This window comes from Phasianus colchicus, chromosome 1 (assembly GCF_987193195.1).
Source record: "Phasianus colchicus chromosome 1, bPhaCol1.hap1.1, whole genome shotgun sequence".
Classification (NCBI taxonomy): Eukaryota; Metazoa; Chordata; class Aves; order Galliformes; family Phasianidae; genus Phasianus; species Phasianus colchicus.
Genome location: NC_143436.1, coordinates 58,380,879 through 58,408,328, shown reverse-complemented (window position 1 = coordinate 58,408,328; position 27,450 = coordinate 58,380,879). Strand labels below are relative to the sequence as shown.

The 27,450-nt window shown below is 40.1% G+C and overlaps 1 protein-coding gene and 1 long non-coding RNA gene across 5 annotated transcripts in view; one reads left to right on the top strand and one right to left on the bottom strand.

The window, feature by feature from the left end:
- Nucleotides 1-1,358: 1,358 nt before the first annotated feature.
- Nucleotides 1,359-27,450, bottom strand: part of DGKI (diacylglycerol kinase iota) — a 209,992-nt gene continuing 183,900 nt past the window's right edge. For all 4 annotated transcript variants that reach the window (XM_090144503.1, XM_090144510.1, XM_090144523.1 and 1 more), the window contains 5 exons: nt 15,720-15,757; nt 14,025-14,145; nt 6,901-6,937; nt 4,439-4,538; nt 1,359-3,195 (listed from right to left, as the gene is read on the bottom strand). In XM_090144503.1, the coding sequence (XP_090000629.1) occupies nt 3,079-3,195; nt 4,439-4,538; nt 6,901-6,937; nt 14,025-14,145; nt 15,720-15,757 (413 nt within the window). In that variant the 3' untranslated portion in view covers nt 1,359-3,078. The remainder of the gene's footprint in view (nt 3,196-4,438; nt 4,539-6,900; nt 6,938-14,024; nt 14,146-15,719; nt 15,758-27,450) is intronic.
- On the top strand, nt 7,961-11,538 carry LOC116226826 (uncharacterized). Its single transcript, XR_004166417.2, has 3 exons — nt 7,961-8,060; nt 10,551-10,662; nt 11,130-11,538. It is a non-coding gene; the product is annotated as an uncharacterized LOC116226826 (long non-coding RNA).

Here is a 27,450-nt window from a genome sequence, read left to right as displayed (position 1 = left end):
AACAAATGATATTGTACTAAGCTAGATCCTAAGTACTCAATAGATTCAATATGTGTGTGCTACCATTAATGGCTGAGGTCTGCCTGCTTCTAGTGGTTGTCCAAAACTGGGAATCTCACAGCATGGAGGAAGAAATAGGAAATAATCCTGCTGTATGCTCACCCAAAACTTCATCCCTCAGTGAACCAAGCTCTGATATCCCTAGCCATCACAAAAAATAATACACATGCTCTGTTATCTACATACAATACATCACCAGTATCTAATGCATTATTTGTGCAGTGCTTTGGACACCTTGAATGTTAAAAGGCACTACATCCAGCCAGCTCCTGTCCTAATTCCACACTGGGGTTTATTTCCATCACACAGTAACTGCCTCCTACCATGTACACAGAGCAGTAAGTTTTCTAGAGGCACAACTGTCTCGCTCTGATCATAGCATCACACTCCTGCTGCTAGGGAAAAAAGCAGGCCAGGCTCTCTCTCGTGTGTGCTCCAGTTACTTTGAGCAGTCCAAATGGCAGAAAGGAGCTCAGGAAATCTGTCTACTCCAGAGCCAGCCCCTTCTGCGAACAGCGCACAACCCCTGAGCTCAAGAGACATATCCAAGTGCACCAAGGGGAGCACTACAGGAGATGAAGAGGGACCAGGCCCAGGTTTGTATAATAATTCACACGTGGCTTCTGGAGGCTACCTGTGATCAGAGCAAATCTTTATTGTTCCACCTTCTTGTGACTTAAGGATGAGGGAGCTGTAAAGTGCTCACTGAGCATCCTGTACTCAGGCCTCAGTCTGACCTCAGCACAGGACAAAATCCAGGCCCTGGTTATCACTGAAGCTCCCTCTGTTTCTCACATCAGTAAAACAGCAAAAAGATACAACTGATACTAGCATCATTCATATTTTAAGTCAAATATATAGAAATATTACAGTATAGTCTTTTCTCACAGTTAGAAAACGATGCAATGCCTACCATGAAACCATACTGTGAGGGTGAGGGTCTTCCTTACGGAAGTTTCACATACACCAAAATTATATAATTATATATTTATTTTAACCATTGCCAAATTCGGTTCCAATATATACACCTTCACCATAAGCCCCTGCGTTATTATCAAGGGAAGAAATTTGGGTTTCATATTTTATTTCTCAAACAAGAGAAGTAAAGATAGAAAAAAAAAGACAAAATACATTTCATGTCGCCATTGATCAATAGATTACAAATATATATAGTTTCCTTCCAGAGGAAGAAATACTAAAGAAATATTTTGCTCATATCAAATAAACTTTTGAAAACAGAAAAAATAAAATAATATATATATATATAGCTTTTCTTTTTCTGCAACAAGAATCACTCAATAAAGAAGGAAAAGGAAGGAAGGAGAGAAGGAAGGAAGGAGGGAAGGTGGGAAGGAAGGAGGGAAGGAAGGGGGGAGAAAAAGAGGGAGGAAAGAAGGAAGGGAGGGAGGGAAAAGATAAACTTAAAAAGAATAAAGAAAGGATTTTCATTCATTTAATTTCCACAACTTCTACTGAGGAAGTAAAACTTATCTGAACAATGACCTGAGTTTTTTCCATGGTTTCCAAACTGCATGTGATCTTGATGATCGACATCTACCAAAGACCTATCCCTAGAAATGCGTTTGAAACCAACCACTACATGATCTGTCAAACAAACAGCAAAGCAAAATTCAAAAATCTATTGCAAGAATTATGCCAAAAGTGGGCCATGAGTGTCTTCATAAGAACTGGGCAAAGTGGAAGCTCTGCTATTTCTGGTAGCTGAATTGTCTTTAATGATAGAAAACCTGAAGGTGAAAATTTTCTGTGTGTCTGATTTTTCTTCTTTTGTAGTTATAATCTTTGAGGTAAGACAGAGAACAGATGAGTACAGTAGCCATGGCAGGCCTTTACAGCAGCTAAGCAAGTTTAAATTTCCAAGCCTATAGTGAGTAATGAGGCAAAGAGCTGATGTTTGTCCTTTTTCTTGGGGAGAGCCTCTCTTTAAAACTTTCTTCCATTCCCCTTGGGGAATCAGGTAGTTTACAAGTTCAGCCAGAAGAAATTTTCCTGTTCCCAATATATGCAGTGCTTGTTCATTTATTCATGGCTGACTGATGACCTCCTAGGTTTCTTTTCCTTGTCATAAAACCCATCTTTCCAGAAGTGAGAAAAAAAAATAGCTATTAGTTTTTAGTCAGGCCTGAATGCTGACAGAAACTGGTCGGTCATTATAAGTACAACGGTGGTGCAAGAAACCTTAGGGGTAGCTTTCTGCTCTGTCATACAATGTGGCTATACTGGATAACCTTTCTATTCAAATGACTGTCTCATCAGGATACCATAAGCATATATGCAGCAACAATGAGGAGGTTAGTTTTTGTTACTGTTGTAAACTGACCCAAACCCTAGAAAACAAGGCAATAGGCAGAATCCTCTCCAAAAGTGAGAAAACTCTCCAGTGACAGAACACTGAGGAAGCAGCTTCCAAAGGGATAGCAAAGGAGGGAACACAGCAGGTAAAAACGTTTTCTTCCTAAGGGCATTCCAGAGCTCCTCAATTTTTTTTGCTACTGCATGACCATTTGTGAAAACACAGAGATAACAGATACTATTTACCAGATGACAAGTGAGAGGAATGGGAGAATTAAGGGTATGCAAGAAAATGTAGGGATGGTGGAGGGCCTGCTTAGGTGTTTTAATGTCCCAGTTAGTTTGGTTCCCCCACACTCACTTCTCTCTTTATTTTTCTTTTTCTTTTTCTTTTTTTTTTTAAATTGTACAGATGAACATGGGAGAAGTTCATGCTACTTGCTGGAAGCAATTAAGGTAAATTTCCATGGCCCATGGATTCCACAGACCTTTGAGTGTCCCACCTCATCCATCATGGGCTAACTTATGGAACCTAACTGTTCCGTGGCAAGACTCTGTAGCCCTTAGAAACTGGTGGCATGTCCTCTGATATTTTCCACGAGAGCGAGAGACATGTTGATTCCATCAGCTTCTTCCTCACACGATGCCCAAGTGCTCAGGTGCAGCCTTGCTATTTCTGAAGATCCTCTTCTCTGTTTTCAGACATCAGACTGCTGTTTCCAAATCCTCATGGGGAACCATTTGGTAATTCTGTCGACTTTCCAGATAGGAGGCCAGATCTGGATCACCAGCTTGCTGAGCCCTGTCACGAGGAGTCTTACCCTATAATAAATAAACAGGAAGAAAAATTTTGTGCTAACATATTTAGAAGACCATGTGAAAGCATGACCCAGAAGAATTACTAGAGGAAGGACAGAAGTACATTTGGAGAATTTACTTATTTGTACAAAAAATAAAGTTGATATCAAGTCAAGTGTTTCTAGGAGACTCATGAGGTTCTAAGGAAATTTAAGGTCCTTGTGCAGTTTAAGACAAATTATTGAACCCTGCAAGGACATGTTTTTTGATATATTACTCAGAAGGACTCACATACTGGAAGGATCTGAATTTTCATTCTTAGGCTGCAGTGCCTATGTGAGTGCAATAGAATCTCCACAAAACAACTCTTGCTCTCTGGATTTCTGGATAGATGAAGATTAACAACTCAGGAGCCACTTATCTGGATTCCAGCTGTTGCAGAAATTATCTTTTACAATATATAGTACCGGAAAAGAGTCTAATCTGAAAAAAGAGATCTGAAAAAGATATGATCTCTCTCCAGCTTATAGACTACTCCCTACAGTTTAACATGACAGGAATTGTTATTGTCTTGCTGCACAAAGCTATTTCCAACTCTGGAACCCATTGATCTGAGCGTCTCTCAAATACTGATACAGGTTGCTTATATTCAGAAATGCTAGTGGGACTGATTCTGTACAATGTTCCCAAGCAATTAGATTGTTTTGTTGTTTTTTGTTTGTGTGGTTTTTTTGGTTTTTTTTTTTCAGAATATTCCTAGGTTTTAATTTTTCCCATACATCTTCTTTCTCCAAGCTTACATGGAAAAACAGTTGTGGTTAGTGTCACAGCAATGAACACAGGGGCAAGTGAGGACAAAAAAAGATGGTTAGCCACCCTCAGAAAGCAAGTCAGCTACAACAATCAAGCCTCATAGACACTGTGCAATCAAAAACCAAGGCTCCCCCAGGTGGTCCCTGCCCACAAACCTCTCTTTTGACCACACAAGAGAAGGATGCTGCTGTTCCACGGAGATGCTTCATTCACACCCAACATACTGAATAGTTTGAGGCCAAGCTCTCACTATATTGAAGATGACCCACACTGGGGACTGAACTAAAGTCCCTTGTACTTGTTTGAATCAATACAGTTTTCTAAGTAAAAACATGTAAAAAGAGCTGTTCCTGGCACACACAGGGAAGCCTCAATCATGCACACAGCGGGGACGGATGCTGATCAGTCTCGCTTGGCTGCAGTGCTTTATAACTCGTTGACTAAGCTGGGTTACCTTGGAGTCCGTCTTTCTCAGCGAGGCTCCTGCATCCACCAGGAGCTGGCAGATGGCACGATGGCGCTGGCAGGCCGCTTTATGTAATGCTGTCTCACCCCTAGACCAAAGTACAGAAACCAGTAGTGAGACACATCACACTCATCAACATTTATGAAACAGAAGGTTCAGTGAACAGAAAGGGATGATGTATTTCTGCAAGGTTGCTTCTTCCTAGCAGAAGTGGACTTGTGCACTCTCCTCCTTAGCACCTACATCCTTTGACTCAGTAAGAAAGCCATCAGTGCACAAATAGCAGTCGGAGAACTGAGAAGTGGGAAAGAAACAGGCACAACATTTTTGTATTCAGAAATATTGTATTCAGAAATACAAAAATGTCACAGTCCCATTCAACCCGCAGTTCTGCTAACTGCTGCAGAGACAAAGCGAACACCTTATCTCACAGCAGGCTAAGCTGGAACAATATTTTTTTCTTTCTGCTTTTTCTCACCTGAATCTCGTTCTTGGAGGCGTGATAGAATAATCATGCCCATCAAAGCCATGATTGATACACTTGCTGCCCTGGTTCTGATACCTGACCATAGTGGATACATGAGAGGAGATCCTTGTTTTTGTTTTGTACTTTTGGACTAGCAAGCTACTGAGGAAGTTTGAACACATGCTTTTCAGAACAGAAAGCTGTATAGTAGGTGCAGGTTTATTGCAAAGTTCTTAATTCAGGGTGGGTCTACTTGTAGCAGGATTCTGAGAATGACTGTACTAATGAGGTTAAAGAAGCCAAGTCAGCTTTGACTAGAAATAGGAGGAAAGTAGTTTGATCAGCTTGAAGAGGTGTCTGTAGTACTACTGTCAAACAAGTAGGGCAATTACACGCACTCCAAGATGAAAAATGATAAGAATTACCTGTAATAAGACAGATGCAGTAGAGCATACATTCCCAGAAAGGAATTTCAGTCTCAGCCAATTACAGGGCAAGTTAAATATTAACAGACAACTTTGTAATCTGTCTCTAATGTATGAAAGCTAGATTCAGGAGGGGATGATACCTGATTTCACTCTGAGAATCAAAAGAAAAAATTCATGCTAGCAGTCACAGCTTGAACTTTTCATTTTCAAGAGGTAGTGATAGGGGAACATTTGTAAAGGGAGGCCCTCATAGCTATATTCACTTGCACTTTTATTTCAAAGTCTCCACGATGCCACTGTACAAGGAGAAAGAGGTAGTCCTTATGGACTTCACCACCGCTGGACTGCCCATAAGTACCCCATGCCCATAAGTACCCATTCTCTAACAGAGAATGTCAGTAAAGAAGAGGATGTTGTGAGATGGGTAATGATAGGATTAATGATACCCTATGCAAAAGGCTGTTTCGTTTCTCATATATTCTGTATGCTTCCCAGAGTTATTTATGGATCACTTATACGAGGACTGGTCCAAAAGTAATACCTCTTTTTATTTCTTTTTGGCCCACAGCATCAAAGACAGATAGCAGTATGGCAGTAAAGCATGCACCTTCCTACCAATATCTTGTTACATTCTGTTGCCATGAGACGGATGGCAGCAGAGGGGAATTCTGACAAAATGGCATCTGACATGGAAGTGCATACAAAGCAAAGGTGTGTCACTGAATTCCTCCATGCGGAAAAAAATAGCACCCACTGACATTCATTGACACTTGTTGAACATTTATGGAGAACAATCAGTGGAAGTAAGAACAGTGAAATGGTGGGTGGTGTTTGACAACAGCAATAAGAAAGACATACTACATTCTAAATGGCCATGCAGAGTGCCATGTGTGCAGCTTGCAGGTTCTTGTTCATTGCTGATGAAAATGCACAGCTAAAGGTGGCACCTATGTTGAAAAAATAGTGTTTTGTAGCTGGGAATTTGTTTTATCAATAGTGTTCTTATGTTCATTGCATGTGCTGTATTTTCCATGGAAATAAAAAGGAAGCTTTACTTTCACAGCAACTTATATACATTATTGTGATACCCTGATTATACGGAGATTTGTAAAGTCAAGTCTTTTTTTAATAATAATAGAGCTGATTGAGTTTCTAATTACTTGAGAGAAATCTTTGATGGCACAAGTCGTGTCCATTTAGAACAACCAAGACAGAGCATCCAGCACTGAATAAGAAAGCTCTTGTCCTGACTTTTGAAATCAAGCCTTCGTGTTGATCCTCACTGACTAGATTCTGGAAACATGAAAGCTCAATGCAGGACTTGAATCTCTCTAGAAAGACTTATGAGAAATGGGAAGCAATAGAGAGGAAATCCTTTCTGGTATTCAAGAAACTTTTGTTCTAGGCCTGAAAGCTATGTGTTTGTCTGTTGTTTTCAGATTTGAAGGCATTTCTGTTTGTTTATTTTCGAAGAGATAGGCCATTTAGAAAAACAAGTGAAGCTGGCTAACATAATACAAATACTATGAAAAGCAGACAGGGCAGACTGTACTTACGTTTCACTGTCTGTCATGTCCAGTAATTCAGACGGACCTGCAAAAGACAGTCAAATATGCTATAGAGCATTGTTTGCATATGCAAATGTACATATGCAATACGTAAAAGGAATCAACAGAAAGCTCAGTTAGCACAGATACACCAAACTTCAAGGTAACATTTGCTTGCACAAACCCTTGCACTAGCAAAATTCTGAACGCGCAGTCACTGCTGGAGTCTCAGTGCCAGGGAATAGCAGCTTCTAAATTATACTGGGAATGAATATTCATGGCATTTATTTTCTCACTCTTCACCTTGCTCAATTAAGTGGTTCACATAAGCACAGCACATTGGAAATGCTGATATAATGAAAACCCTGATATATTGCAAGTTAAAATCTATTGTTCGTACTAGAGGGAAAATGTCATTAGGAAGTTGAAATTAGCCAAATTCTGTCCTGAATGACATCCCTTTGCTACTCTATTTAACAGCACTATACAGAATGTAGATCAGGGTGGAATATTCCCAGCAGTCCTTATATTGATATGCAAATCCTGTACTCTACTGGTCAGCAATGATCAGGAAAGTAAAGTTAAGCAAAATAGAAAAGTTTTTTGTTAAGTGAGACAAAAAAATTCATTTTGTTGATGTGCTTTTGTTCTTGATATTCACTACAGGCAGATGTCTACAGCGGTAAATTCCATTGCTGAATTACAGTGACAGGAAAAAGCTAGAATTTGGATAGCATTTGGAATGAGAAGAACTTTTCCAGTCTGCCTTATTATTCTCCTCTCCACTCCTCTGGAGCATAGTGCCAGATGGTATGGGGCATTTACCAAAGGGAATAGTGAAACTTTACAGGAATTTTGCTTCCTGTGCATGAATATTTCTCTTCATCACACTTTGACTTTCAAATTCAAGAGTCCTCGAGAGCTCATGGCAAATCTCACCTGAAACTGAGGAATTTCACACTATTTACTTACAAAGGCCTACATACAACCTCTCTTCACTTCTTTCACTGAGTGTATGCTGAAGTGAATCAGAGCAATCCATCTCCCCCTCGCTCCTTTTATGACATGTATATAGTATGTTTGGGAGAGCTGGTTGCCATGGCTCCTGGAACTGCAGATAGCTCCTTCCCTTCATCTTCTACCATCATGAGAAAGAGGTGGTCAAAAAGGTAGCATGCTTAGAACCCAGTGCACAGAGCATTGTATACCTACTGCAGCAGTTCTCCAAGCTCATAAGCCATTCTCCTAATTCTCATGCTACACCACACAGCGGTTTCACTTAGCTGTTGTGAGTTTACAGCTCCCTATCCAAAAGAAGCATAATCTCAACCTACTAATTCCTATAAGCACAGAAGGATACAGGAGTCTAAGTAGAGTTCCTTTGTTGAGAAAAATAATAGCTAAGAATCTAAGAATAAAAAATAAACAACAAAAACAGACCAAACCAAACAACTAACAACTAGATGAATAAAAACAACTAGATGAATAATATCTCTCAGGACTAAAGAAAATCATGTTATTTCAAAAATAAAGGTTTCATAAGCATTTCCCATGGCTTGCTGCAATACTACCTCCCAGGGAAAAGTACAAGGAATGACTTGCAGTGTTAACTCAGTAATAGTATGTTTCTGCTAATAGATGGGACAATGAAGGTTGTGATGTGATGGTGCAGCAGTGTATCTGAACTGGCTGCATTGAGCACATTCTTATCTGGTATGAACAGAAAAAAAGAGAGAGAGAAATTAGAAGAATGCGATCTGAGTGGACAGAAGAGCTGGAACAGAGTACGTTTGGTGAGAAAGAAAACCAAGGACAAAGGAAAACTGGTCAGGAGGGGAGCCAAGTCCTGAGGATTGAGTGAGCATTCTATGAGTACAAACCTAAACAGGTGCCAGGTACATCCTATCAGTGCACATGGGAATTCTCCAGCAAACTATTCCAAACAAAACGTCCAATGGGAGCAACCTGACTCCATCCCAGTCAGTCTTAAGGCCAGATATTGCAGTTAATCAATTTACAGCATGACATGGTGCCAGAATTCATTCATTTTATTCTCTTTGACGTATCTCTAAAACTATACGGTCGCAAATCACATTCAATCTGAGTTGTTTCCTTTATTTCTTATTTATTTTGCTTGTGCTTCTCTTAAACCAAATCACGCTCTCCTCCTAATTCCCTTTCCCCTCTGTTTTGGACCTCATTTTTACATCAGTCTCCCTGGCGCTGCCAACCGACCATTCCAAATCCCCCTCTGCCCTGGGACAAAAGCTGCACATATGTGGGAAGGGCTGGCACTGGGAAAGCTAACGGCACTGTCATCCTGACCCAGCAGGGAGGCGACTGTTTTACTCCAGGACAAGAGGCAAAGAAAGAAAAGGAGACCAAGGCGCAGAGAGAGAGAGGACAAAATAACCCCATAGAAATCCGGAAGGGAAATGCATGAGTGAGATTTCTATCAAGGAAACCAGCAGGGGGGAAATAAAAACAAAAGATAGAAATGTGTGGAGAGGTGGAGGGAGAAAAAAAAAGAGAAAGAGAGAGAGAAAGAGAGAGACTTGGGGACTAAAGAATGGCAGGATGGGGACAGGGGGGAGAAGTTTGCTTGAAAGGAGCTGAAAAGCATGACACACTGAGGGGAAGCCCAGCTGAGATCACTTTCTTTACTTCACATCTCCAATAGACTGTCTGTGTAGAATTATTAACTTTTTTCCTTCTTTCCTTCTGCCCCCTTTCACTCCACCAAAGCCCCTCTCTAATTTCTCAGGCCAAGCTGGGGACAGGAGGAGGCAAGAGAAGGAGACACTAGAAAGCAGCTGCCCTTTAGCTGAGTTCATTACAACATGAAAGAGAGGCAAAAAGAGGCACTTCCAAAATATACAGCACCATGCAGTCTAAAAGGCCTCCAAGCCTGCAACACACCCTGCCCTTTCCAGTGGAGGTGGTTACAGCTACCCACAGGAGACCCACAGTTATTAACTTTTGCCAGTCCCTGGTCCTGTCAGTCCCTCCCTTCGTAGAAATGGGGAAGAAGTGAATCTGTTTTTAACAGTAATGTCTTTCACTAGCAGCATTTCTGGGAGTTCATCTGTCAAAATCCACTTTGGTTAATCATTTAATTAAGGTTTTGACGTACAGGACAAAAATGGATTTGGTTCATTACTGTCAAAGAGGGAATATTTTTAAAATAACAGTCACTTGCAAAAGTAGAACTATTTCAGGTCCTCCCCCAACTTTGCACTCTTCATCTCTACCTGATGTCAAGATTAACAGTGTTTGTTTTGGACTACTAGCATCTTCTGGCTCTGGATTTCTATTGTAACATGTCGTGTGGTCCAGTTATGGGAAGATGCCTTCCATTTTAACTGTCTCTCACTCATATTAACCTCAAATTTTGTAAACCTAGAAAATAAAATGGACTATTTTATACTTTGTGCCTTCTAGAAAATCTGAGCTATTTACTACTTAGGTAACTCAGAAACATCCCCCTGCTATAAAACATTCTGCAAATCTAAAGCTATCAGTGAATGTCAGACAAACTCAATCCTCAACAGACTTTGTCCCCACCGTAGATCTCTGTCATAGCAGAATTTGCTTTTCAAGCAAAACAAACAAACAAACTCTAATAATAATAATAACAAATGGATTCTCTTGTTTACTAGAGGATGCTATCTAGTGGAGCAAGAACAGTGAGGTCGGAGGTCACAAAGATGTTCAGGATGGCATGGACTAACTATTCCACCAGAAGTTTCCAACACAAACTCTTAAGCAATTGTAAGTAACGTTCTTCTGTTGAAAAATGACATTCCCTAGATTAACTACAGAACTCTTGCACGTTTCTTGAACTTCTAGAGAAGAAAAGTAGAGAAGACATATCTTGGATTGTTTGTCTTCAATAATTGTTATAAACAGTTCAGAACTTCCAGATGAAGATTCCAAATCAAGTTTGATTCCAAATATGGGCGATGATTTAGGAGATTCTTTTCTAACCGAGATTCTTAAGTGTTCCCTGCTGATTGTGTGAAGGAAGTAAACAGTTAACTTTTTTTAATGTGTAAGCATTGGGGCGTGAGATAGTTAACTGCAGCAAAAAACAGATGTGGTTCTGATACCTACTGAGTTTGGCCCTCAGTTTCTTGCTAAGTGTTTCTTAGCCCAGCTACAAACAGATCTTAAAAGGTGACCTTTTCAATACAATAAAAAGACCCTTGATTTATGAAGGCTTCTTGAACAACTTGTAGGTCTGTGTATCTGCCCTTCATGCATAAAGACATGGAGAGAAATTGTTTTGAAGGAACAGCAACCAACACAACCATTCCTGCAGCAGTAAGCAGCTGTTCTAACACCTACTACACTGCAGCTGTTCTAACACCTACTACTACATCGCTTCTTCAGCTGCTGTTCCAGGCTCTTGCCAGTCCACTGATAAGTATCACAGCAATCTCTTTGTTTGACTCATCTCTGCTTTCTTCTATCTTGAGAAGGATTATTTTTCTCCCCTTAACATCTGAAATAATTCTGATCAAGATCACAGTGTAATCTCTCCTATTAATATCCCTGCATATTTGCAAAAAGCATAAAGCCATCACCACAAAAGACAGCACACCATTTCCTCTTCTTCACAATCCCAGTGCTATGCCTGAGGTGTGTTTGCTGGGGGCAGGGAGGGATTTACCACCCCTGCACCACATTCAATTCACCCCAGTAGCTTCACACCAGATAGCTAACAATCATTTTTTTGTTGCTGTTGGTCATGGTTTGAACTACATTGAGAAGATTTTCTCTGTGATTAATAATAGATTTCCTGTGCTGTATGCTGGGGAGTATTTTGCTGTGGAGCTCTTATTAATGTTAACCATCTCTAGTCATGTGTTCTTGATAAACTCTATGATAGAAAAACTATGGAGGAATTAGAGGTGAACAAAAGTAATGGCCAGAAGAAGAGTAAGATCCATTTTTATCAAGGGTGTTGATTAGCAGAAATGAGAAGCTAGATACAGGGAAAGCCTCAGATAATAACAGTGTTGGATAAGGTCTCATACACTAATTATTACTGAGAAGATGCCAGGTGCCAGAGAAACAACATAAAAACAAGGACATTATGATGATGATTCAGCAAGAGAGCTTGTTTGTGACTGAGAAGTGCCCAGGGTAGAAATGAGATTCATTAATTGCTTGGTGGGAGAAAAGAGGAGGCCCCTATTAGAGCATTGTCCCATGCATTCCCTGATCCTCAGAGAATGTTAAACAAACAATGCATTTGGAGAAGCCCAGAGGACATATGTCTGGAAAGCTGCAAAAGCTTCCTGTCATCCTTGGGGACGGGGGACGGGAGGGGGGAGAGAGGAACTGAGTTGACATTTGCTCAACCTTCTGGTTTGTCTTTGTCTAACTGTCCGTAATCCCCTACATTTCTCTATTCACTTCAAAAATTCCCATGGATTTCCTGCTCACATCCTCACCAGCTTAAATGATCTCATTTTAAACCCTCATTGAAAGAATTGTAACTGGGTCAGTCTGTAATTTAAGGTATGTGTGCCTAAGAAAAGTCTTGGAGAGGCATCCATGAGAGTGAAGTGGCACAGGTCATGTGAACCAGAAGAAGAAACAAGAAAGACTAAGAAAATTAAGTGAAATTATGTCTATCTATGGAATTTAGAGGCACATAAATGAACTGTAACCTATGAGATGATCCAGAGAAGTCAAATAAGAAGTAGATATAGTAAGACTTGCTACAACATCTGAGAAATATAGCCAGAATTTGGATATAAGGCCAGCTATATGTATCTATCAGATGTAGGTATCTCTATACACAAAAAAGACCCTCCCCTTAGCCAAATAACTGGAGCACAGTTCAGCTGCCCACATATGGATATTTTATGATATTTTGAAGGGCAAGCCTTGGTATGAATTTGGAATTACAGGGACGTTTGTCTGGGCTCCTGCTGGCAGTCCGGAAGGATATGAGTCTTCTATAAGCCTTGCATGTTATCTATGGAACCCATGCAGATGTCCTGGATATCCAAGAGCAAACTATGTTGGACAGTTATGTTTAGATAAACAAATGAAGCACACAGGTAACTAATTGTAAATTGGATTGCATGCTTGGCTTCAGTGACTACTTTGACTACTTTAGGAACTTAGACCTATCGACTATCTCACACTGTATAAAAACCTAAACTTTAGGAGCCAAACTGAAGCTAAATCCCACCCCAGCTAAAACAAATGTTAACAGATGGTTATTGTCTCCTTATTTACTGTGTGTAGTGCTTTTTTCTTCTCTCTGTGAAATTTCCGTAGCAACTTTCAGGCATTAGCTAATTTGTTATAATTGCCAGAGATAGGCTCTGTATTTGTGAGTAGTTGTCATGCTGTTGTGGTCTATATCATTTTCCAGCAGTGAACAAGATCACATTAGTTTGAACAGGCAGAAACTCCTAAATACTGCTAACTCAAACATATGTAAACATGCAAATTCTTACATAGCCCATGTAAGCATGCCTGCAATCCTGTTATTGACAAAAAGAGTCTGAAGGAAAAAACTGAAATGGCAAGATCACAGCATACAAATATAAATATTTTAAATGGATATCATAGATTTTTGTTATGAAATGGACTTGGGAAAAAAAAAAAGAGAGAGACAAAATATTGGAAGGTTGTGAAGGAAACTAAGCAAATCCAGTCTAGAAACAAATGCATAGATCCCTAACCAGCGTTATTAAATACTGAAATAATACCAGTGGTAGGAGGGACTTCCCACTTCTGTTAATGATTTTACACAGATTAGATGCTTTCTACAACACGTGCTCTAATAGGAAAACAAATTAATTTTGCAGTCTCATGCCGGAAGGCAAACTAGAGCATCGCACTGGGTCTTCACAGCATCACAACTGATGAAACTGTGAAAATTCCCATTCTCCTCAAAACCCATAATTATTTTAGTTTCTTTTCATCTGGAGCCATTCCTGTCATTGCCGCCACATTCCTAGTCTCCTGCTCACACCTGCTTCAAGTGGACATCTGGCCGAGGGTGACCACGAGTGAGAATGCTCCCAGCCATACTGTGCTGTGTGGTTTCACCTGGCTGACACACTCGGCTGCAGTACAGCTCTCTGTAGGTTTGCACACTGACTCACCGTGTTCCAGGATATACTTCACAATCTCGCCATGCCCACTCTTGGCAGCGTGATGCAACAAGGAGCCATGGTCAGGTCCTTGGATTAGCAAATTGGCTCCTTTTTTACAGCATTCTATGAACTAGAAAAAAAACACACACACACACACATACCCATAAAGAAGGATAATGTAGGAAAAGAAGAAAAACAGATATGCAGGCAAATCATGTATTAATTTCCGCAGGAGATCAGTACAGCAATGCAATGCAATGAAACGTAATATTACATTAAAGCCAGCTTTTAGGCCCCAGTGTAAAAAAAAAAATCTTAAACTAGAAGCATTGACAATTATATGGGTTAACAAGAGCAGATCATATTTCCTGAACAATGAGACATTGCTGCTCTATGGGTGGTGAATTATTGCTTGCTATAAATGCTTGCAAAAACACTTAACAGTGAAGCTGTTAGGAAATTTCAAAATATATGTATTTGATAAAAAAAATTCTGGCTTATCTCCTGAAAATTTCACGTTTTTTAATCAGTAAAGGAAGCATACCCAAAGTAAACACTTTCTGACTAAGCCAGAAAACTCTGACTCAAAAATCCACAGGGAGATGAATTTGAGCTGCCACACACTCTCCCTTTTATTCAGAGCCCTCCAAGAGGAAAGCAGTATCCAAGATAAGGACAGGGAACATCCACTGGTCAGTTCTTAGATTTTCTGTAAACTCTGTTTCTGTAAAACAGATTATTGCAGAAAAGAGGGTGTAGGTGGTGACAGTGGGACATTATTTATGACGTATGACAACTGAAAAAGGACAAGTTTCCTTGTCAAAGCTAACTCAGGCAAAAAGCTTTCAAAAAGCAGAAATGGAACAATATTTTAATGACTGCTTGCTTGAGGAACATTCCCTCGATGCTGCAGCTGCTGCACTAGGGGAGAAGGAATGGAAGGTACATCTGCAGGCCAAGGGTTGCCCTAACAGTACTGTCATTTTTATGAATGGTTCCAAGATGGCTTTTTGCAGATAATATTGCAATCATTAATCACACTCCTCATTCAAATTCAGGGACATGTTTGCAAACCCCTATTTGGCTACTGAAACACACAGCCTGTTCTTATTCTGACATTATTCAGTCATAGAACTTCAGACTTTGAGAACAAGGCTTTTTACATGGATGCCGTTTCCTACCAAAGCAATGTACCAAAAATTGACCATACCAAAATGCTATTGGTTTTGAGACATCTATCAGACAGTAAGGCATCAAACTGAGTTTCATTCTACCTGGTCTGTGGTTGTCTAGGAAGATGTTAAAATGTCTCTAACAACTCTGATTGCTTGGCCACCAACATCACTGCAATAAAACATCTTTTATTGTGTAAGACTGCATCAGAACTACACTGTTGCCTAGTGCTACATCTGCCAGTACATGATTTCCCTATTGATAATTGACACAGTGCTCTATACAGTGCACTATGGACCCTGGGCTGAAAGGTGCTGCCTAACACCATATCCTATTCACTCAAATTTCACACCTCACCTGACTGATGTGCTCCCTAATACTCAGAGTTTCCTGGAAAGGCTGTAAAATGGCATTTGACAGCAGTCCCTACAGCAGTCTGTTTATGTTTTGAGCAGAGGTGTGATATAATTTACAGCATATCAAACCTTCAAGTAGCTGTGAAAACATGGACACTCAGTACTCTGTGCTTACCTTCAGCAGATCACCAGCTATGACTGCCTGTAAAAGTGCTGCAAAAGACAAACAGAAAATTAATATTAGGTAGAAAACATTCTATGTATGGCCTCACAACTGAGAACACATCTCACAGTATGCACAAGTTAAGACAGATGCTTCAATCCACTTGTATCCTCATATACCATTACAACTGGTGAGGACTCTGGACTGACATTTTGAGAGGGAGAAGGAAGACTACACATGTTGCATGAATGCTGTATGGACATTGAACCATTATTTCCAATGCTGCCCTGCAACTGCATGTTTCTGTCTGAAGTTTTGCTTTGTGGCACTTCTGAGAATTTTCAACACAGGATGGACCTGACACCCTGGCACCTAAACTATAGCTGAAGATATCAATGCCAAACACAGAGAACCTGAGATTCCCACAGACCACTCAGACTGTGGGATTGATGGTGGAGTGGTCAGTCAGCATCAGATACACTGAGAGTCCAAAGCCACAGAAAACAGAGGGGCAAATCAGAGATTTCTTAATATTTATTTGTATTGTAAGAACACGTTGGCCTGTCAGAATGCAGCAAGTCCCACCAGTTTGGTAAGCAAGATCAAACACAGAGCAGGAGCCAGTTTCCACCCTTTCAGCTTTGGTAACTTAGACAGACACAGAAGGAAAAAGAGACAAAGAGAAGCACAGTGAACAAAGAATCACAACAAGGCAGGGAAGAGCTGTGAAGAGAGCCCAGGTCTACTCACTGCCACAACTGTTAGTCCCAAGACCATTAGAAAGAAGAGGGAAGGCAAGAGCCTGAGACTCTGTATTGTTCTATGTATAGGCTGCACTCAGCAACAGTACTAGTAGATAGCAATTAACCACCCTTTTCCCTCTTTCTCACTATTATAACTTATATAGTAAATATATATATATACATTACTGAGAAAGCAGTTTTTTGGTTTGCATCATAAAAAGCATTAAACATTTGCCTCAATTCACTTTTTCAAGAGTGTCAAAGCCCATTTCTGTTTTCAAGTCTAGGCAGTGCAATCAGGTTAAGCATTTACTGAAGTGCCATCCTTGATATAATGATGCCAAAAGCTCATGTAGGGAGGGACAAGGGGGAAGGAAAACTATGGTAAGGACCTGTATCTGAAAAATAACACACAGGAAACTGCACAGTGTGACTTCCACGAGGAGTTTGTTGCAACTCCAGAAGTGACATGGCAGAAGAGGAAGAGTATGCAAAGACAACTCAACAAACATTCCTTTCTTTGAAAACACCTGGACTTCTATACAGCTTTCAGAAGTCTCAGTGACACCTAATGCCCTAGTCTCAGAGCAGTAGGAATAGCAAAAATTCAGTCAGCTAATTTCTCATACAGAAAAGCAAGAACTGCAATAACAGGTATTCTTGTACCACTGGATTAAGGGTAGTCCTACAGTGATCAGAAGTTAAACTTTTAGTCTAGTAAATCTCCTAGTGCCTGTGGGGACCAGGGCGCTCTGCTTTGAGGAATGGAAGAAGTCAAACACCATCAAGTAGGATAACGAACTGGAAAAATACATCTGTGTCTTTTTTTCAGACTTCATTTTCAGTGGGATACAGTTATCTTTTTTCTCCTGTAGTTCTAGTGCTGGCTCTGCTCGATTTAATACAAGAAAAGAATGTGGCCCTTGTGCTACTCAGTTCATCTTTTTTTTGTCCTTATTCACAGATTGGATCTCAGAGCCACAGTTATTGTGTGGGCTGACTTGTGTAACTATTCTGGTCTCCTCACACATGCAGAAATCAAATGAACTGGTGACACCAGCTTTTCATTGCCATCTACATTCTCTATTTTAAGATATGGTTACCTTAAAACTACTTAAGAGACAGAAATACATTTTCTCATGCAAATTAGAGCTGGTAGTTGGGGTTATAGTTCAGAAAAGCCAGGAGACCCAGTAAACTGTGAAGTCAAAAGAAAAGTCTGGCAAGTCTTCTGCATTGAGTACTCATAACCAGTATGTGGTGATATCTTCCTGGTGATATTAGGATAAAACAGCTTTAAACACATTAAACAAAGTTAAAGCAATCTTTTCCTCTCTTCTCTAAGCCTCCAATCCAGCTAAGCATTTAGGTAGGTGCTTAGCTTTGAGCTAATCACATTCTTTTTACCTAGCCTACCTGCAAATGACTTTAAGTACTTTGATAGAGTATAACCTATTGCATAAATGAATGCACTACAGATCAACAAAACCAGCTGTCATAACAAGTAGATGAGATCAGAGTAAAATAACTCTGTACAGTAAGCCACAATGCTGGGAAACTTAGAAGCCATAGAAGTAGATACGGAGAAAGGTTCTTCAGAATAGGGCTCACTTTAGTGTACACTTATTGCTTAGCACACTAACCCTGTAAACTCAAATGGGATTGGTGAGCATACTCAGGAGGAGGGGCTGCAGGGCAAAAATTAACTGGCTGTAAAAGTGCTGGTTGAAAAAGTAAGAAGATGGCAGTGCTAAGACAGTTGAATGAGAAATTGGACAAAACACAGTTAACATGCAATACCAAGCTAACTTAAAATCACAAAAGTAAGAATATTTTTTTTGTCTTCTGAGCAACACTGCACCACTGGTGTAATATACAACATGAGTTATGCAATTGTTTTAAATCATAAAATAACTTCATGTCTTAAAGATGCTTCAAAAACTACTTAATTTAAAAAATATTTAAATCAAGCCTTTTTTTCCCTCAACTTCTCATGAGACAAATATGTTTCATGACTAATAGAAATGTTTTATTACTCTTCATTTCTTTAACAAGCAGATTTATTGCTGATGAAATGTGACACCTTGACAAGACTCAGACTCAAGTGGTCTGTCCATATAACTAGGCTGTCACAGTGCTAGACACCCTAGGCTGCCTTCTCAGCAAAGTTCAACTCTTTCTATGGCTGCATCGCTACAGACAGTCCCTACTCCATCTCTATACCATCAGCAGTTGCTTTGCTGAAATGCCCAGCAAATGTAAATCACTGCCAGGGTGATGGATCTTGACAGAGTCACTTCACTTGCCAGGATATGGACAGCCAGAAATACAGATCATGTATGAAACAGCTGCTGGAAAGCAGCAACTTTGGGTCTCCACTGGATGAATTTTGACACCTGGTTCTAATCACCCCTTGGCCAACTTAAATCACCAACTTGGCCACATTACAAATAAAACTGAAACAAAACACACAGATGACTTATAAATTAAATATTGAACAGTGACAAGTGCATAATTCACAAACTGGAAAAAAAAAAAAAAAAAAGAAAGAAAGAAAAAAAAAAGAAAAAAAGAAAAAAAAAAGCCATGTTAAAAAGACTGGTATTTGAATTCTGGTAATTCTGCAAATTAGCGCAGCTTTCTCTTTCTACTTAGCACCAGTGAGGCCACGCCTCAACTACTGTGTTCAGTTTTTGGCCTCTCACTAGAAGATACTGGGGCCCTGGAGCATGTCCAGAGAAGGGCAACAGAGCTATGAAGGGTCTGGAGCATAACGCTTATGTTCATAAATTTCAGGAGCTTTTTGTATTTCTGCAGCATGAGAATATCAGGGTGGGAAGGAATCTTTGAGTCACTGAGTACAGCCTGTAGTCAAAAACCATGGAATGGTTTAACTGCTCGTGTAAGACTGATTGTACATCACTCCAGCACAGACCTCAAAAGCTGCCCAGCACATTCTCATAATGTAACTGCTAACAAAGACAGACCCACAACCACAACGTATCACAAGAAAGAAAAACAGTAGAGGGACAGAAGATGTTGCCACTGTCTTCTTTCTTCAGAAGCAATATTTGACAACTATCAGAAACATCTCGAGTGAGGAAAGGCTCAACCACCAACAACTACACCTTCCCATCTGCCATGCAGGAAAATTAGCCTCTGATCCCAAAGCTGCTGATCAGCTCAATGCCAAGGACGTAAGTGGGTCTCAGCTTCAGGCTTACTGATATGACAGAAAAGAATCTCAAAGCACAGTATGGTTCTACAGTCTGCCAACATCAGCAGTACAGAATTAATCTGTCTTTTTATGTGAGTAAAGGCAACCATAAGCCATAAATATCTTCCAGATTTTACTAGCCAGACTGCACACTTGGTTTTATCCTTTCCAGGTCACAGTTACAACTGCTACTACTATACAAACTAAGCCATAGTGAATAACGATAAAACCGTTTTCCTTTTTTGAAGCTATTGCTGTTTTCAAGGAATTCTTCAGTGAAGGTCTGGGGAGTGTCACTGGAGGGAGCATATTATTTAAAAGTGCTTTAAGATATAAGTACTGCATAAAGGAGTTGTCACATCCATGATTAAAGTGCAGGTATAAGGTACAAGGCATTTGAGGTGTAAGAACAAAACGCACTGTGTGAGAGCAAAGCATTATTTATGATAACACATCTTACTACAGGTTAAAAATTATAAGGCTAACGATGCACCTGACCATATATGACAGTAAGCAAGGAATCCTGCATTTAAGCACACGGAAATTCAGGTAGGATTTACCAACCATAACTCCAAAGTGTAAAAAAATAGGGGCTGATAAAATCTTCAGCTCCTCCAAAAGACACAGTAAGACGAGTGATGATCTGAAATATTCAGGACCTTGTACAAGCCTCATTTATCAGGCAGTGGCTACAACCATCCAGCTCTTTCTAAGACTTGGAACTTGGAATTAACGTGCCATCCACATTTCAGTGCTGGATGTTTCTTTCTGGTTAGAAGCAGATAATAAATATATTAGACTTTAGGGTTCCACTGTGAGTCATCTGACTATGAGCCTCGTGTACATCTCCATTTCCTGCCAGATATGCTCCAGGGAACTCTTAAGGATCACCTCTTCAAATGCTGCCTCACTCAAACCTTGCTGGGCTGATAGCAATAAAAAAAAAAAAAAAAAAAAAAAAAAAAAAAAAAACTGCAGCAGAAGGTGACATCATCACATTTCTTCGCTGTTATTAAACTTAACTTGGCCTATCATTAGCTTCCAGAACATTTCCCATTCTTTATTACTGCTGAGGACTATGAAATTCACAGAACCAGAAATTTAAAATAATTACAGTTTTACATGTTGAGAAGTTAAAAGCTGACCCTGACTAGAAGAGTGTTCTTTTTACACAGCGGGAGTCTTCTGAGCTATTAAAGTTCAGCATTACAAAAAACGATAAGAAAACAAGTTCCTGTTCATAATTTTGCACTAGTTTTACCAAAATCAATAGTTTTACCGAAATCAATAATAACTATTTCAGTCACTCAAAAAGCTAAGCTCTCAAGTGAGTGTGTAGTCTTTATAGATCATCATTCAGAAATACACTGTTTTCTCTGTAAACAACAATTTGCTTGTAACAGCTCTGTACAATCCAGTAAATATCAATCCTAATATGAAAAGCTGATGGCAACGTAAGTTATATAGAAATGTGCAGAGGTGACCTTTCTTTTACTGCAGACTGACCTTCAACCTTGGCCTGCAGGAAAAGGTGGTGGATCAGGCCACTTTGGAAAAACTGTCTATGGTATAACTTAACATGAGCCAACTTAACATGAGCCAACAGTGTGCATTTGCAGCCCAAAAGGCCAATAGTACGCTGGGCTGCATCAGAATAGGGGTGGCCAGCAGGGACAGGGAGGGGATTGTTCCCCTCTGCTCTGCCCTTGTGAGGTCCCATCTGGAGTACTGAGTCCAGATCTGGGACCCTCAGCACAAGAAAGACATGGAGCTTTTGAAATGGGTCCATAGAAGGGCCACAAAGATGATCAGAGGGCTGGAGCACCTCTCCTATAAAGAAAAGTTGAGGGAGTTGGGCTTCTTCAGCCTGGAGAAAAGGCGGCTCAGGGGAGACTTTATGCAACCATTCAGTGCTTAAAGGCAGATTCTAAGCAGGAGAGAACACGCTTTGCATGAGTAGATAGTGATAGGGCAAGGAGGAATGGTTTCAAACTAAAAGAGGTCAGATTTAGATTAGATGTCAGGGAGAAATTCTTTACTCACAAGACAATGAGGTGCTGGACCAGTCTGCCCAGAGAAGCTGCGGGTGCCCCAGCCACAGAGGCATTTAAGGCCAGGCTGGATGGGGCCCTAAGCAATCTGATCTAGGTCCTTGACTTAGTGGTTGGCAATCTTGCCTGTGCCAGTGCAGTTGGAACTTGATGATCTTTAAGGTCCCTTCCAAGCCAAGTCACTCCATGATTTGATGGTTGGACTGGATGATCTTGTAGGTCTTTTCCAACCTTAGTGTTCCTGTGATTCTGTGATTCCTGTGATTCTATGACTGCTTCCCTTCCATGATGAATATGATAAACTAGCATGTAAGCTGACATATCTAAAGGGTCTGCCAGTACCACAGACAGTTTTCAGGGATTCATGGTGAAGAATGTGCATTTGAGCTTTTATAAGCCATTCACCTCTTCTTAATATTTAATCTGCTTTTAGGTTATTGGGGAAAAAACAACAAAAACAAAACAAAACAAAAAAACCTTTAAAATATGTACTCCAGATTGTCTACATAACTGAGAAATTAAATAAAAAAATAATAACGCTTTGTTGGAATGACTGCAAGCTGGCAGGTCTTTGATCTGCAGACAGTCTCAAGTCTCACTGAAGCTGATGATGCTTAAACATTTCTCTTTGAAGTTAAGCTGAAAGAGCAACTAAATGTTTCTTCATGTCTTTTATGCACCTGCAAGTACTGGAAACAACTACTGAAGATGGCAACAAAAAAAGTAAATGGAAATAAAGTCTCGTGCATTGAGAGGTTTCCCAAGAAAAGCAATGGAAATAAATATATCTGTGTGGGTATGAGGGTCAAAAGACTAACAAAAAGTAAAAGCAGTAAAGCAAAATGGCCAATGGAAATACTGGGTTAGAATTCTGCAGAAAAAAATAACTTCTATGTTCATTGGAAGAGCACTTAAAAATGTTCATCATTATAAAACATGGAAAAGCTCTCTGAATATGGGCTACCCAGTTTGGACTCAGATCCCAGTCAAGCCCAAGTAAGAGACACCTACTCCCTTTGGAATCTATTATTATACTAGTGCCAAGATAAGAAAACAGATATTTGATCCTATCATAAACCTCAGGACTGATTTTTTTTTCTTACAGCTATATATAGGAAAAACTGTGTTGAAGGAAAAAACACCCATTTTCAAGAGAACACTGTAAAACCAGACCAGATACTACTAAGGAATCTGCCTGAACACAAAGTTCAGTACTGCTGTTTGATAGTGTGGTGGCTTCACCCTTGCAGGCAGCTAAAGTCCACCACAACCACTCTCTCACTCTCTCCCCTCAATGAAAGAAGGGGAGAAAAATACAATGGAAAAGGGCTCAAGGGTTGAGGTAAGGAGAAGGAATCACTCATCAATTACTCTCGTGGGCAAAATGCATTTATATCTTTAAAAAAAAAGTCTCTCACAAGCCCTTTTGAAAACTGGAAATTTCTGAAGGAGTAGTCTGCCAAGGGAACAGGAAACAGGCAAAGGTTTCTGGACCTACTAAAGGAGTTACACAGCAGACTCAAGACTGTATAAGAACTGTGATAAAAATAAGACAGCAAAAATGCATTCAGTTCACAGATTTCAAACCTACAATGTACTGGTGTTTGGTTGGGTTTTGTTGTTGTTGACTGTGGCAGAGACTGATTGATTTTGAAACTTTTTCCAAAATGTATTTGTTTGCTGCCACTATCCAATATCCTAAAGAAACAGATGGTAAATAAGATTTCCCCACAGGATTTCAGTTTTGGGAAAGGCTCAGACTTCTTAGGGAACCTCAGGGCTTCAGCAGTGGTCTAGGTAGCTCATGAAAGCAGAACTGCGAAACACTATTTCCATGAAAGAAAGTCAGATAAAGAGCCTGAGAGTTCAAAATATTCCTAAGAGACCAAGAAAACAGACAATCTGCTACAACCCAAAGCTCAGAAGCACATCAGCTGAACAGCAGCCAGACACAAAAGTTTGATGACTGTTCAGCACGAGGCCTTCGCAAAGCATCTCCAGCTAATCCATCTGTACAGGAAAACGTGTGTATGAGCATAGCATCTCCTGTGGTTTAAGAGGCACTTTGAAGCATGCTGGCCCTCTGAACAAGTCATACTTCAATAATATCTATTTCTGGGATTGCTCAAAGAGGTAAAAAGTCCTTCTCAACAGTTTGGGTTGTCCTTTAGCTACAGAACTACCTAATTCTGTGGAAATCCAAAGGGAAGAACTGATCTGTTTGCCTAGGAATTTAACATGCAAAAATTACCCCTTGCTCAGGTAGTTTTTGTATTAAAAACCTTCTCTTTTTAGAATTTTAGATTCAAACAACACACAGTTTCAAATCACTGCTTAGAGAAAAGATTAAGAAAAAAAAGTTAAAAAAAAAAAAGTGTTGTTTTTTTTTTTTTAAAGTAAAAATAACCACACACAGTAAAGGAAAAGAAAGGCCAAATTCTCACTTACACAGAAGTCCCTTCATAAAACTCTGGAAGGATAAAGAGGCTTTCAAGCAGATGTAAATTACACCCAAGCTGCCTTTAAGGCCCCATTTGCACTGTCAGACTAGTTTAAAGGTAATTTGATGCCAATTAGAGTCCACCCTGAATTGTTTATGTGGCACTGGTGCTGAGCTGAGAGTACAGTTGATAGTTAGAAGTGGAAGTATTCAAATCCTAATGCTGAACATTTCCTGCAAGACTGTCTCAACTAGTTTTACAAAGGGAAGGGATGACTGTAAGGCGAAAGGGCTTCCTTTGTAAATGGTCCAAAAACCCAAAGAGCAGTTGCAGATAAACTAAATACCATCTGGCAGACATCATTCCTTTTTTTAATTTCCTTTTGCCTTCCACCATTTTTATTTTTAAGCCAAGATGGGAACAATTACTGTCATTTTCAGGAGTGATGTGGTGGAGGAAAATGTCTCTGATGAAGCAAGAACACAAGGCAGGGAAGACTGTGGCTGACTAATGCAGACATTTTATCAACAGAGTGGCAGTAGTTTGGCAGGAAGGGAGATCTAGGCAAAATAATTAAGAAATGATTTACTTTTTTATTTAAAAATAAAAAAAGGGTTGCAAAAAAAAAAAAAAAAAAAAAAACAGGAACAGTGTGGGTCGTGTCATTCCTCTCCCTCCCCTAACATGGCAGATCATTACTCTTACAGATTCTCCCATTGCAATTACTTCAGGTCTCTGCCACAGCAAGGCTACCTGCAGTGCCTTTGTCCAGCAATATCTAAGTAACTCATATTAAAAGTTAGGTCTTCACAGTAGGAATAAACAATCTGAAGGTCAGTTCAAGCTTTTATTTGCTGGCCAGGTTCTTGAGTGGATGGAAGGAATTCTTTTTCCTCTATTATTTCAATGAATTACCTTTGGTCAGCTGACCACAAGGAGCATCACTGTGTCATCAGAAACAAAAAGCAGGAGTGAAGTACAATGTTAGGTTACCCAGGTCTTCTGCTAGAAAACTGATGCCCTGGTCCAGACAACAGTTTCACTGATCCTATGCCCTTCCAAGGACAAAGGGATAAAGACAGTGAAAAGCTGGAAAGAAAATGTCTCGGTTTTCCCCTACTACCTACATCTGCCAGATCTTTTCTTCCCAGCTGCTTACTGATCCCTCAGCCTGTTTAGATATAATGGGAGATGGGATATAGGTACCTTTTAACGGTTTTGGAGAATGGACCTCCCTCAGTCCTAGAGAAGTGCTTTCACAGAACACTTTCTCTTGCTATAGGTATTGTGGCTCTCAATCAAACCCACCCTCTGCTGAGATGTGAACAAACAAACTCTACGCTACCCCACGCGTCTGTTGGCTCAGCTGGCCACAGACATACTTTCAAAACACTATCCAGGATGGTTTTCTTCTCAAAGTGGCTAATTAATCAAAATAAATACTTGCAGTCAGGAGCCCCTCCTCCCCACAGCACTGCCTTTGATTTGTTCAGTGACAACATCCCAAGACATCTTAATTTGTTGCAAGGTAAATTGCAGCAGCATCACCCTGAAGAATATAGCTTCTCAGTTGGAGACATGCAAAACCATCATCACTCCCCTTTGAAAGAATCTGTTTTACAAAACAGAAGTTTTTGGTGTTTTGTTTTTAATGATTCTACCAGCACTGAGAGATTCAGCAACAACTCTGGAGTTGTTATCCCTGTATTCAGAACAGAAGTCTACTTTAAGAATAAATAAATAAATAAATTTTAAAAGCCCACTTGTGAGGAGACTTGCAAACTCTGACTAGCAAGACCAGTGGTCAGTGACTCCAAAAACAAGAAAGGAGATCAATGAAGTGAAGCCCAGGTTCCCAAGGTCAACTGGAAATCCCCAGTTCTCAGCTCTTGTGCTGTTTTCTGGGACTCCCACACTCATCTTATTTCTCAAGTTTAGACCTCTTCCCTTTAATAGGGCAGACAGCACTGGAGCATGCTATAATTCAAAGCACACTGTCTAGAAGAGAGGTGTCAATACTAGATGGCAAAGCATTTTTCTGTATAGGATGAAGCTGCACTGTCTTTCAGGCATACATTTGGTCACTCCCATCCTTATCATAGAATCACAGGATTGTAGTGGTTGGAAGGGACCTTTGGAGGTCATCTAGTCCAACTTCTGACAAAGCACATTCTCCAGTGTAGTTTCCACAGGAAAGCGTCCAAGTTGTTTTGAATATCTCCAGAGAAGGAGACTCCACAACCTCTCTGGCTCTTTGCCCACAGGGGCCTCCAGACACAGTATTGTATTTCTCACCCCAAGCTTCCTGCTGAATGCTAGGCCAAGTAATCCCTATGGAAAAGTCTTCTAACAGATGCTAGTTTGATGGCCATCATTTAAAACCCTTTCACTTCTAATGCACTTCTGGTTCTGCAAAAACACGCCTTTTAAGGATAAGGTATTCAGACTGGATGGCTATTAAAAAATCAGCCCCTGACAGAATCTGAAAGACCTTCGGGTGTCCCTACTTGTCTTTCCAACCAGAAAAATCACTCTTCACCTCTACCCACTAGTGTCATATTATGACACTGTAATAAGCAACCTTCTCCAAAATTTCTTGTTTGATGATATTTGCCTCTTGTCCTAATTTCTCATTTCTCACTTGTGCCCTACTCCCTCATGAATTTGGAATCTACTGCAGCAAAAAGATGCTGAGTTTAACATAGCAAAGCTTGCCAGAAATTATTCTGATGCAACAAAAATCGTGTCTCCTAGAGGAAAACAAGGCAAAAAGCCCAGATTCACGGGTTTCTACCCTAAGACCTTCTCTAAATTACCATGTTTTCATTTTTACTTTGTTGGTTTAATTTGGTCAGACAATTAGGGAAGCTGGGAGTTAGTTTTTCCACCTAGTCTTTTGTTTTGGTGTTTTGTTTAAGAAAAAAAGAAGAAAGAAAGGAATTGGATTTCACTCTCTAAATGCTCATGTCTTAAGTACCTTCTACCAAAGGCATAGACAAAAGCCTCAAAATCTTTACCAGTTTCTAGTGGTACTGATTCCCTTTCTGAGGCTATTAAAATGGCTCCATTTAATAACTGATAAAGGTGCCTTTAACATGTGTCCATTACAAGGAGTATTGTGCACTGTTACAATTGTTCAATAGATGTCCAGTCACAGACAGACAGTGCTTCAGACTCACCCTCTCTTCAGCTCAGCATAATGCATTGTCCTGTCAGGAATTAATGGAAACGCCACTCACATTAGATGCTAATTCTGGTAGCAACTCTGTTACTCCACAAGTGCTATGGCTG